This window comes from Chelon labrosus, assembly GCF_963514085.1.
Source record: "Chelon labrosus genome assembly, chromosome: 24".
Taxonomy (NCBI): Eukaryota; Metazoa; Chordata; class Actinopteri; order Mugiliformes; family Mugilidae; genus Chelon; species Chelon labrosus.
The window spans coordinates 8,252,419-8,265,399 of NC_140357.1; the positions used below are offsets into that span (position 1 = coordinate 8,252,419).

General features: G+C 45.1%; 1 protein-coding gene across 1 annotated transcript; it reads left to right on the top strand.

Annotated features, from left to right (window-relative positions):
- Window positions 1–295: 295 nt before the first annotated feature.
- On the top strand, window positions 296–12,097 carry rnd3a (Rho family GTPase 3a). Its single transcript, XM_084574407.1, has 5 exons — window positions 296–616; window positions 808–895; window positions 7,905–8,014; window positions 9,582–9,716; window positions 9,910–12,097. The coding sequence occupies exons 1-5, from the start codon at window positions 467–469 to the stop codon at window positions 10,156–10,158; spliced, it is 732 nt and encodes a 243-aa protein (XP_084430533.1). The 5' UTR covers window positions 296–466; the 3' UTR covers window positions 10,159–12,097.
- Window positions 12,098–12,981: the final 884 nt, after the last annotated feature.

Consider the following 12,981-nt stretch of genomic DNA (forward strand, 5'->3'; position numbering starts at 1 on the left):
ATATATAGTTGATATATACACTTTCTTTTTTTTTTTTTGTAAATTATTTTTATTGGTTTTCCTTTCAAACTCATTGTGTACAACGACAATATAAATGCATAGTGATATATACACTTTCTGTATATATTATTTATTTATTGGTTTGATATTAAAGTTGTTGCCTCTGCCCTGTCCAAGCGGGGGCGCCATCGCAGTGGACGAGCCCGGCAGGCTGTGTGTGGATGCTGTGGGACGAGCCTCATCCCGACGGGGAGGAGAGCCACTGCCATTGGCTCCTGCGACGTTATAAATACAAGCAAATGGCATTTACCGGCTCAGAACAGGCGGAGACACACGGAGGGGAGACAGACGAGCGAGGCAGGCAGACAGACTTGGACGCACCGCGGCAGCATCTGTCGCTTTCCATCGAGACGCTTTACACGCATCCGGGATTGGACTTTTTATATTTCATTTTAAACTGAAATCAATGAAGGAGAGACGCTCGTGTCAGAAGTTATCTCTGAAATCCGGCATGGATCCCAGTCAGAGTGTGAAGTGTAAGATAGTGGTGGTTGGGGACAGCCAGTGCGGGAAGACTGCGCTGCTTCACGTGTTCGCCAAGGACTGTTTCCCAGAGGTGAGCCCCTGCTGACTGCTGAACATGATCCTAATTAACAGTGATGTGATGATACATCAGACATGCATTACTTAACGTGATGCATGCATATGTGATAACCACGTACAAGCTTCAACATTGCTCATTTGTATGAAAGTTTAACCTTCCTAACATTCACACCCTCCCATGTGTGTGTTTTTTTCCCCCTGCAGAGCTACGTCCCCACGGTGTTTGAAAACTACACAGCCAGTTTTGAAATTGACACGCAGAGGATCGAGCTCAGTTTGTGGGACACCTCAGGTAATCTGTCTTCCTTGTGTTTGTGTGTGTGTGTCACCCAGCATATCAGCTGCTGAGAAAGCGTCTAGACATGTCCGAACATACAGGTCACTTGCACAAACCCTCTTGGTCAACACAAGTTGCTGATTAGATTAATGTGTTAACTTAAGAATGGTTTAACTCACCCACAGGACTAGTCATCAGCCGCTCCCTCTCAAAATATCCAAATTTCGAAATTTAAAGAGTCATAGCCCTTCATTTTTTCCAATAATGAAATGAATCTGTGACCTATTTCGATGATTACAGCGAGGTTAATCCTTTCTCATAGTCTGGAGTTACTGCTCCTACAAGCTACACACATTTCCCCTGAGATTAAAACGGGCCTCACCTCTTACCTACATGGAAACATTTAGCCTTCGCAGTTCACTTTTAACGCGGAGCAATGGATTTGATTTATGAATTCCTCCCAGCTGAGGAGGCAGAAACAGGAAAGGGGAGCATAATGATCGGCTGAATGGAGCTCATATTCGTACATCTGGTGAACACACTTTCGAAATTCACCCGACATCCCCCTTTTTTTTTTTTTCCCCCTTTCTTGGGAAAGTTGTGCAACACAAGTTCTGGCTTTTTAGATTTTATCACTTGTTAGCTGGACTTTGTGTTCGGGGTCCGAGCCAGCTGCTGCAAACCCACTGTGTGCTTAAAGTGTGAGTGTGTAAACAAACCATTGTACCCATCCATCAATGCCCCGCCACTGAATAGCACAGCAGTGAGGCGTGAGCGAGGCGTATGTTGCATGTGTGCAAGCATGTGTTGTGTGTGTGTGTGTGTGTGTGTGGGAGTGATGGGCGGGTGCAAGCCGACAGCCAGCTGTTGCGGGTCTCTGGCCTGGAATTCCTGAGCAATGTTTAAGTAACTTTCTCGAATGTCGTGATCGGCTTGTTTTTTTTTTCCTTTGCTGAAGCACACAAACCCCTGAGCAGAAAAAAAAGCTTAATCTTAAAGTTAAATTTTTTTGACCTTTTGCCGTGTCTCACACTTCACAGAAAGTGAAAATAAAAGCAACCAGCGGAATAAACCTCATTTCCAGTCTCAGCAACACTACGAGCAAGCAAAAACAAGAGCTCAAATTTCAGATTCCTCCACCCCTCGGGTTTGTGTGTATTGTAGAACTGGAAAGGTGAAGAAATGAAAGCGGGGCCAGAGTGAGAATTTTGTTTTATTGCTCTGTGTTGGCCGTCCGCCTGGAGCCATTTTTCTTTTTCTCTCTGCTTCATAAAACAGAAGGGGGGTGCGTTTCCTATTAGATCAGTGGATCTTAGCCAGATACCCCCACCCCAGCCCCCTACCTTCAATCCTAACCCCCACCCAACACACAGGCCTGCACAGACACACACACACACAACGGGTGACCGATTGATACAGCTTTCGGCTTGACTGGTCCCTTTGTAGAGACAACCATCGGCCACGGCCAATCCAATCGATCCCTTATCTCCTGAGGTGCGCAGGGGAGGGGTGTGTGAGACCCAAGGATGCGCTCGGACAAAGACGTGCACGCAGACACGAAGACAAACACTCCCTCCCATTCCTCACAAACACACACCTACACACACTGAGGTTGTCTTTGTTCTGCAGTGATGAGTGGCCTAATGAGCAGCCTGCTGTGTGTACGTGTGAGTGTGTTTAAAAGGGAGGGTGATGGGACTAATTCAGATCATTAAGGTAAATGCCTGCCAGTTATATAGCCTTCCATTTGCACCCCACACCCACCCACCCTCCACCCAGCTTGTCTGCACCAGCCTCGCTTCCTAGTTTGAGGTCTGCCGGGCGCAGCCTTTGATGCCTCTCGCTTCTTTCACAGGCAGAGGAATCGGTTTACGCCTGCATGTCTGAATGAGCAGCGGCATAGGTGTTTGTTTGGGAGTCAAACAGGAAGATGGGAAGAGTGTAAACAGACCAACCCTTGGGTGGCTCAGCACCTTGTCGCCTAAGGCATGTTCTCAACCTTATGGAATAGAAATGAGAACATTTGGGAACATCTGAGTAGGTAATCAAAGGAGAGGCATTTGAAAATGTCAAACTTTCCTAGAGCTGTAAACTGGCAAGCAGTTGGTATTCTTATATATTGATTTTTGTTTTTGCCACTGGGGGTTAGCACAACAAGCTGTAAACAAAACCCTTCCAGTTAGTACAAAGCGATATTAGCATTTATTTGAAGATTTGTTTCAGGCATTCTGATAAACGATAAATAATATATACATACTTTATATTCACTCCCTGTTTTGTTTCTCTCCTGAGTAAACTAGTCGGATGCTTACCACTCAACTATCCACCAGCTAGCAGGCAAGCTAATTTATCTTGCTAACCTTAGAGCTGCAGGCCGTCAAAAAAACAATGAGCTGAAAGATGCAAAAATGCTCAGCAGACCTGAAGGAAGCTGCAGATTCGATTGAAAATTCTCTACGAGTACGAGACGAAAATAGTCGTTCCATTTTCTGTAAATCAAACAGCTGTTCCAGTCCTAATCTCCGGCTCAGAGAAGATTGGTTTAAACAGTTGCTGCACCTTTGCGCAGTTAAAATATTCATGATGCACTCATGCCGAAATGAAACTTTAGGAAGCGGCGGGGATGTTTGTCCCAGAGCTGCAGCAAATAAACGCTTCAATTAAAATCTTATCTGCGATACACAAGAACCGAATACATGCAGATTCCGCACGTTCAGATATGATTTACTGGTGAAGGAGTTGCAACGGGAGAGGGATGATGTCAGAGTTTGCGAGGAACAGCCCAGATGAATTTCCTTCTATAGTTTCGAGAGTGTGTGGCACATGTCCTGCTCCCCCCTCTGTAATGCTGTTCAGCTCAGCTATGGGACTTTTCCATGCTCTCAGTAAGCTCCTCACACACGGTGCACCCCCCCCTTCCATTCTTCTGTCGGCGGCCATTGTCGCACTGGATCACATTTCTGGGCTCAGCGAATTGGAGCTGCATGTCTGGCATTCCTCAGACTAAAGGTTTCTACTTCCTCCCCTACAAAGACGCCTATTGTACGCGACAGGCCCAGATCCTCAGCCGGTGAAAGAGAAGCGACGCGGGTCACCAAAGCCCTACCTCGTTTCCAGAGGGGAAAATTGAATCACAGTGGAATTTGCCGGCCGTGGTGTCGTGATACAGCGCGTGAACTGGAGGGCACGGGAATCCTAGGAGAGATTAACAGACTTCCTGTCCTCTAATGTCACGGAGGGACTTTTCTGTGTGATCTTACACCTGACATCTGTGCCTGGCCTTCACACACTGTGGACTTTGCATTCCTGGCTCTCCATTTACAAGTGTCCTGCCAGTCCATCTTTAACGCACGTGACTGGCCTATATCGGTTTCACACGCAATTCACAGTTTTGCCGTTAATGTGCTCTTGAGTGCCATTAACAGTGCGTCAAGAGCACGTTTAGGTGTATAGCATAGCTTAACAATATACCGTAACATCGTGTAGTGTAATCCTGTATTATATCATAGCATATATATCATTATATTGTATTATAACCGGACAGCACAGTGGTCTCTCTGGGTGCGCCTGCTTCCTCTCACAGTCCAAAGACATACTTGTAAGGTAATTGGTGACTATCATACATTTATTGTACATGAGATATTGAAGTAGAGGATCTCATTGGATTGTTAGCTCGTTTTATCATAATATATCTAAGCAGGTGTAACATTATATTGTTTCTTTTCACTGCTATATATTGTTGCCTGCTCAGATTTTGGCATCACGGCGGTGTTTACCTCCGCATACATCTCGGTCGCCACAGCAACTACAGCAGATATTGGTCGAGGTTATTGCTCTCTGTCCTCGGCTCTGTTTGTGTTGAGCGTGGCTGGCTGGTGCGAGGTTATATATTTAAGCCCGCTGGCGCAGGATAGTTGGATGTGCCGTTTGTTGTTTCCACAGGTGTCCCATAAGGTTTTCCACACACACACACACACACACACACACACAGACAGACACACACATGCTCCCACCACCCATCAGCTCAGTTCTGCTCAGCTATGTGAGCTATGCAGTAAATCAGCGAGGCCTGCGGACCTGTTGCCCACCTCCAGACTGTCGGACGCAGCTGGCTTACCTCAAGTCTGCATGTGTTTGTGTAAGATAAAGCAAATTCCCATGTCAGAAAGCCATTAATGTGTAAAGTGGGATGTCTTGAACATCGTGAAATATTTCACCATATCCTAGACGGGCAACATTTTCTTGGTGGAAGTCAGGAAGCGTCTGAGAAGTTGAAGAATGACGCGCGTGATACGATTAGAACCAGAGTGCAATTTCCAATTCCTTTTATGTATATTTATTGTGGTGCTTTTCATTCCAGCTGTTGTGGAAAGCAGCCTGAAAAAGCACATTAACAAGAATGAGCCTCTACCCAGTCGCGCAATATCGTTTGTTTTTTTCCGTCGGTGGCAGTCGGGTCACATTGCACTGTATTTTGTTTGCTTGCTGCGAACACGACGCAACAGGGAATATATTTAAGAGGGGCTGCTGGCTGTGTTTAAAAGGACAGAGGGGGAGGACAGGGCGTGTGTCTTCCTTCCAGATTTAGAGTTCCTGTGGGAGAACAATGACAGGAGCTAATTAGATGACAGTCACCAGGTCTTTTTGTGCGTCTCAGCTCTGGGTTTTCCTCTTATCTTTCCGGTTGACAGGAAAATGACCTCAAAGCAGAGGTTGGTCTCAGATGCAGGCCTCCTGCAGTTGCGGCTCCACTATAAACAGCAAACAAAGGAAAAATAAATAAATTGAAAGGTAAAGACATAGAAATATGACTTTATATTAACAAGACCTCACATACTGCAAACAACTGTTATTTTTCTCGACTGATAAAAGCAATCAATTGTGAAATGTCAACAGACTCTGTAGCTCACTCTCTCAGTCGCAGGGTCTTATTTTTCCAGCGATTTGTTCCAGGCGGTGAGCGCCGAAGGAAAAAAAAATCCCTTCAAACAATGCAGCGCAGTCGTGATTGATTGGGAGACAGCCATGAAAAATTGGGGATAAATTCTTGTGCGGGATCCCACATTCCTCCTCCCTGCCTTGCACTTCCTGCGCTGCGCCGATGATAGCCGCTCCGCTCTGCGTCTGGCCCATTGTTTGGGTGGTGTCACCTATCGGAAGGCTTTCCAGAAGGATTCTCGGGGAGCAAGTGGAAAAAAACAAGAACGCACATCTGTGATACATCAAGATCAGTTCTGCTGTGAACTTCCTGGCATGCATACTTCACCGACTTTCAGTTTTTGATGGCAATAACCATTAAGACACCCAAATTAGCTGCGCCCTGAAAGGCCCGTTTATGTGAACATTTGTGCAAGGGATACTTAGGAATGCAGAGTTTGAGCCAAGCACGCCACTGTGACTTAAAATGTCCTGTCACATCTGCGATCTTTCTGCACCCAGTGTTTCCTTCTAAAGCACAAAGCAGAACCAAAACCTTTATCAAGCTTGGCAGTTTTATATTTTACAAAAATAGAAAAGTGTTTTTCCAAACTGATTTCTGTAAGCTAAGCTAAAATTCTTCGGAAGTGGTTCGACAGGAAGTTTAGCAACCAAAGTAGCTGACATAAACACATCACACCAGTGTCGAAACCATATTAATCCAGATAACGATAGCTTACTTTAGCTAGTTCAGGGGCCAAAAGAGAGACAGATAGCTAGTCGGTCTCTTTTCACATTGACCTACCATTAGTAGACGCAGTATCGTATTTTAATGTATTCATTAGCATAATAAAAAATGCATTAAACATCAAAAAATGTGGAAACATGAGGAAACTAATCTGGTATTCTGGGCACATCTCATCCAAAGACTTCTGCAGTCTAATGCAGCGGTCCTGCTTTACATCCTAAATGTCACAAAGCTTTGAATGGTTTGTTTATGTTGAAACCACCGGAGAGATCCATTTCAGATTTCTGTGTGCACACATCAGTCGATGTCGTGATTTGTTGTGCTAGGCCCGGGCCCGAAAGGCTTGTTTAAAATGGTGTCGTCTCCCATCCAGACTGTTTAGATTAGCAACACTAGCTCTCCGAATATGTGTGTGTGTGTGTGTGTGTGTGCATGTGACCGTGCATTCCTGGCTTTTTTTTTCCGCTGCAGTGTTTAGAAAAGACCTCCCAGGGGAGATTTCAGTTTCCCAAAACAAAATTTTTCAGATTCTTGGCAGCTGGTTGTGTGTGGTCACCTCTTTCTTGTCATGTGATCTTGACTCACCTTGACATGACGCCTCGCCTCGCCTCCCCTCCCCTCCCCTCCTTGCCCTTCCTCTCAGGAGATGTTTCAGTCTGGCAGAGAGACATGGGCGTCTCCCTCGCACATGGTTTCAATTTGAGGGGGGAGTCATTTCCTTGCTCTGAAGTTCTCTGTTCCTCTAGAGAAGAATTTTTTTTATTTTTTTTTCAAAGTGATCTTCTTGTAGTCAGCACATTTTTCTACTGATGCGACATTATTTGTTTTTGTTGCCTGGTTGCTATGGATTATGCCTGAGCTGCAATCATGTCATATGAGAGTGACTTTTAGAAATGCTTAAGAGTTCAAAGCGATAATTTGGCTTTCTTTATGCATTCAAGAGACCATATTTGAGGGTTTTCTGGAGACTTGGTTCCTGCCTCACTTGAATACTGGTATTTCCTTTCCTCTAAAGCCCAAATTCCACATGTCTGACGAATTTTAAGTCTCCCAGCTAAGAAAGTACCTTCTACCGCTCAGGTCTTAAGTAGGAAAGCATGTGCTAACCAGATTTGCGATCCAATTTTCTGTTCTGAAGCACCGATAGCAAGTTTTTCCCAGCGTCCCCAGAGCTGAATCCCTGTTTAGACGATCTCAAAATAGCTAAACTGCTAATTGAATCAGTAAAAAATTCTCAGCCTCAGCTGGCCACCTGTTCTGTGGATGTTAGTGGCAGCAAAAGAAGCTGCTTGTCACGAGTAGAGCGGCCGTGTGTTGATGTGTTCTTGCTTAACAGTTCCTTGTTTCTCTTTGTTTTAGGATCTCCATACTACGACAACGTGAGGCCCCTGTCCTACCCAGACTCCGACGCCGTCCTCATCTGTTTCGACATCAGCCGCCCTGAAACGCTCGACAGCGTACTAAAAAAGGTTTGTCGCCTACTCATCAACACATCGATTCACTGAGCTCAGCAAGAGTCTAAACATCCCTCCGACGTCAGATCAGATTGATTTTAGATGTTCTACTGACTAAGGCCATGTGGCATTTTGCTGGATCAAAACTTGAGCTTCTATCAAGAGATTCATCTGTGGTCTGAGTTATGTCGGCTCTTGTGATGTGTTGTAAAAATGTAGTGTGACTCGAAGGTCATTGGGTTAAATCCCCGTGGCTGCCAGACGATGCTACTGAACCACCAGCTACTCGCATGGAGCCTCTTGGTCCGATGACTTTAGTTGTGTGTGTGTGTGTGTGTGAATGACTCCCACATGTCCTACCACAAACCAAACATAAATCAGTGCAGGCGGCGTCCGTCATCCGGTAGCACATCAGTCAAGACAAAATAAATAAATAAAAATGTTTTCCTACAGTAAAGTCCACCTGGTGCCACTTCCTGTTTTTTTTTTTTGTTGTCGTTTTGTCCTGGCAGAAACCCAATTGCATTTGCCACGAATTAGCCTTCAAACTCAAGATCTAATCTAAAACCAGCCCCTGATGACTTAAATGAGTTAAGACCCAATCAGACATGGATTCCAGGTCTTCTCACGAATCCATGGAGATGTTCTTTATCTTAACCTCGTGTTAAATGGTATGAGGCTTTCCAAAGCTCTTTGCCCATTCAACGATTGCTTCTGATGGACACGTGCTACTCTGGAACAAGGAGCATTTTGGATAATAGAGTTCATGGGTCAAGGTCCAAGTCTTATTCATTTGGCTTCAAATTTAAATACAATGGGTCTTTTATATGTAAAACACAATCGCCTCAAAGGTCATGAATACTATTAAACACTGATAAACCTCTTGGTTCTCAGCCTTCGTCTTGCAGCCATGTTGGAGGTCTGCATATAAACAGTCTGTTGTCGGGAATGTGACACTGACCAATGAGGCTGACGTTGGTTAACCGTGATGTCTTTCGCATGTGATACTTTAATTTATCACGTGTAATTAAGATGCTGGCGATCAAACTGTGCGGTTTCTTCACGATGTGTGTGTCTGAGGTCGTGATTCAGACGATGAGCGTTCAGACGCAGCATCGGTCTGAGCGATCTTTGCGCACACACACACATTCTACAAAACAACTTCCTCTTCAGATGTCAATGAACTTGATCCCCTGACCAGCCAGCCCGCCCGCCAGCCCGCCTTCCAGCCCTGAGGCACATTAGCCTCGGATTAAAGCCCCAAGAGAAATACCATTGATCACAGAGCATTTATTGTTGTCAGGGAGGAAACATGGGGATTATTTGTTGTTCCTTTCCAGGGTTCAAAGCGTGAGTGGCTCCAGGAAGTGGCAGCTTTAACCTTTTGTACTTAAAGGGCAGGTGACAAGAGGGGGGTGGGGGTGGTCCTCATGGGATTTCTCCTCAGGGCATTCAGGCTGACGTGTGTGCATTTTAACACTTATTGAATTTTAAAGACAAATCTTTGTCTGGTGTATATTAGTGTTAGAGCTCTTGGGAAGATGGAGCTCATCTGATTCAAAGTGTTTGTCTTCTTCCACAGTGGAAAGGAGAGATCCAGGAGTTTTGTCCCAACACGAAGATGCTGTTGGTTGGTTGTAAGTCAGACCTGCGCACTGATCTGAGCACGCTCGTGGAGCTTTCTAACCATCGACAGGCGCCAGTCTCTTATGACCAGGTATGCAGTTTAAAAGATTTTGAAATTTCCGGATATGAGAATGAATCCTGTAGTTTTGCGACTATAATCGCTCTTTGTACTCTACTTTTAAGCCTTGATTAACTGATCCTAAGAGTGTGAGCCTCTTGTGAGCCTGACCTGCAAGCTTTTACTTTCCGGTGCTGACCACATTTGACCTCTCCCCCCCTCTCAGGGCTCCAGCATGGCCAAGCAAATCTCCGCGCCCTACATCGAGTGCTCGGCTCAGCAGTCGGAGAACAGCGTCAGAGACATTTTCCACGTGGCCACGCTGGCCTGCATCAATAAAAACAGCAAAAACATGAAACGCAGCAAGGCCGGCCGCGCCACCAAGAGGATTTCACACATGCCCGGCAGGCCCGACCTGGCTGCCGTGGCCTCGGACCTGCGGAAGGACAAAGCCAAAAGTTGCTCGGTCATGTGACTGTTCAGGGTGTTGGGGATCAGACTGAGGAGGACAGAGCACGGTGCAAGCAGGAAGCTATGGGGCAACGCTCTCTCCTGCATGCGAAAGACCCCTTATTTGTCTGGAAAGGGGTTTTATAAGCTTCAACTCATGTACATGTTACTGGAATACTCTGCGGCAATGAAAACGATACGTAGCAGCGTCCCAATCAGTGTGCCCCCACCCCTACTGCCCCACCAGATGAGGAAGCTATCTATCAGTGGGCTACCTGCCTTGGGAAGTGACCTGCTTCCTCTGGGAGGGCAAAGCGGATGCAGTCAAGGCTTTCCACACCAACAGGAAATGAGCAGGAGGAGTGATGTCACTAGGAGATGCTCATTCATAAATGAAGGGTTTAAGAACATGCGATCATTTGAGTGAGAGCCAAAGCCAGAGGTGGTGGAGGGGGGTGGTCTGCTGCCTGGGAGGAGAAAGAGGAGCTGCTGTTGCTTGTGCTGGATCCAAGACTTTTTGCTCGGAGGGCTTATACAACAATTCATCACTGTGTTTTGAAACCGTTTCGCTCTCGCCCCTGCTCCTGAAACTGTTAGTCCGAGCGCAGAGGACATTAGAAGAGGAATTTCTGAGTCCACCCCCTCCGCTCTGCCGCAACGGAAACCTGTTGCTGTTTGTCCCCCGTCTCTGATATGTTGTCGGTGTAATGTGAATTGGTGTGTAACTGCGTCATTGTTTTATTTTTGGCTTCATCCGGATGAGAACCCAACTATGAACAGCTGATCCCAGAACAATGCCACGACCCCGTTCTGTCACCTCTACTGCTATAGGCACATAAGGACTCTCTGAAAGACGCTATTTCACACACTGACGGGTTCATGGGTCAATTTGATTGTTAATCATTTTAACGAAGAAAAAAAAAAAAAAGAAATCTTAAAATCCTCAATGAACCCTGAATGACCACCACTAAGAAAGCGGAAAATTTGACTAACGGCAGACGCCTTAAAGTGGGAGTAGAAATGAAAACAATTAAAGCTTGTTTATTAGGATCTGAAAACCTCCAGACCACCCTCTGACTGGGCTGCTGCATAAAAACCCTCAGCATTTAAAGTGGTGGACCGTCGCGGTAAAATCCGTTCATTCAAATGGATTTGCTTCAATTAGTGGATTTGGAGGTTCACATTCGGGGAATTTTCACCCTTCATTAACAGTTAATGGTCCTAACAGAGCTTTAAGGGAAAAGAGAGTCAAAAAAAATATGTAGCGCATTAAGCTGTGTGGAACCACCCAGTTTTATTTACCCTCCTCTGTGAGTATAAACGGCCCCACAAAATGAGCTAGCTAACTGACACCTTCTGACTTTTAATGACAGAAATACTAAACAGTTGGTAGAGGGAGTTCAGCTTGAGCCCAAATGATTAGCAATTTAGTGCACAGACTGCAGGACTTCACATGAATCCACAATGAATTACGCCGTGACCAGGCCTTAACTCAAATTGGATGATTGTATTTGTACCTACATGGTTTAAATCGTGTTAAGTCATTCAGTGCTCGAGTTTCATGACCTGTGCAGCTCGTTTGAATCACATCTGAATCATAAAGTAAACAGGAAAAGCGGCGGTCGTCGGTTTGAAAATGTCTCGCCTGAAACAGTGTTTTTGAATTTTGTGGGGTTTTCCTCGAACAACGGTGCAATTAAGAAGCTGTTTAAACAAACGAAGGCATTGATGCACTTTTAATGTAACTCTCGGCTTTCTCCCGATTCGCTTGTTCAAATGCCAGCGCTGTCGCGTTTGGCGGCTCGGCGCCCCGACTCCTGTGTTCATTCCCCCGAACCCGCTGTCTCCTTCCCCGTGTCATGTTTGCTTGAATGTCGATGTCACCTTCAAAATGTCTTTGCCAATGTTGTTGCCACGATATTTATTGAATTATATATTTTCCCTTTAGAATAAATGCAAATGGAATTGAAGAGAAGTGTGTTTTCTGGTTATTGAGAACGGTAACATGGGTTCTTCTTCATCATGTGGGACAAACACCTTCTGTGGCAATCAGTCAGATCCATAGGAAGGAAACAAGATGGACAAAAATAGGAAAAAAAACTTTATTTGTGCTCTCTTGTTGTATACAGATCTTTAGTCTTGCTGCCTTTACAAGCTATATATGTACAAATACAGAACTAACACCCTGAATCAGGTGTTTTTCAGAGGGAGAGAAAAAAAATGCAATCTGACAGCTCCAACGTTGCATCAGTGAGTTTCCAGGTTTCACTCTGAGCTGTGGTAACAGCAATCATTTCTGCGCAAGTGCACCCTGCTGAAAAGGATTGCAATTCCAAGATGATGTTTTATTCAACGCTTACTTCTTTTATTCCGACACACATCTCTTTAACACGTGTAGTTTTTACACAGCGGCTAAAGGCTGGTGAAGCGAAAACTTGTGAATTGTAAAAGAGGACAAATTATAATTAGAAGTCCTATTTATATGACCTTAGATAGCGTATGTTTGCTTTGCTTTGTGTGATAGCCCTGTTTAATTTTACTCACTGGGATTAAGGACACACCTATGAGCCGTTGTCATGATTGCACAGGTGCGGCCTATAAAAGAGCTGCTTCTTTCCTGGTCCGTAATCCTCAGACAAAGCCACGCAGCTGAAATGCAGTGGTGGCTTCTAGGTTTTGTTTGCCGTCTTTAACAAAAGCTTTTTATACGTGAAATACACAGAAATTGCCTGGAGTCAGATCTCTTTAGAGGCTGCGTAGCTTATTTTTCCTTTTAGATATACGCATTCATGGTGTATAATGTAAACTTGACTTTTGTCCCTGTTTAATCTTTTAATGAGCCACTTAA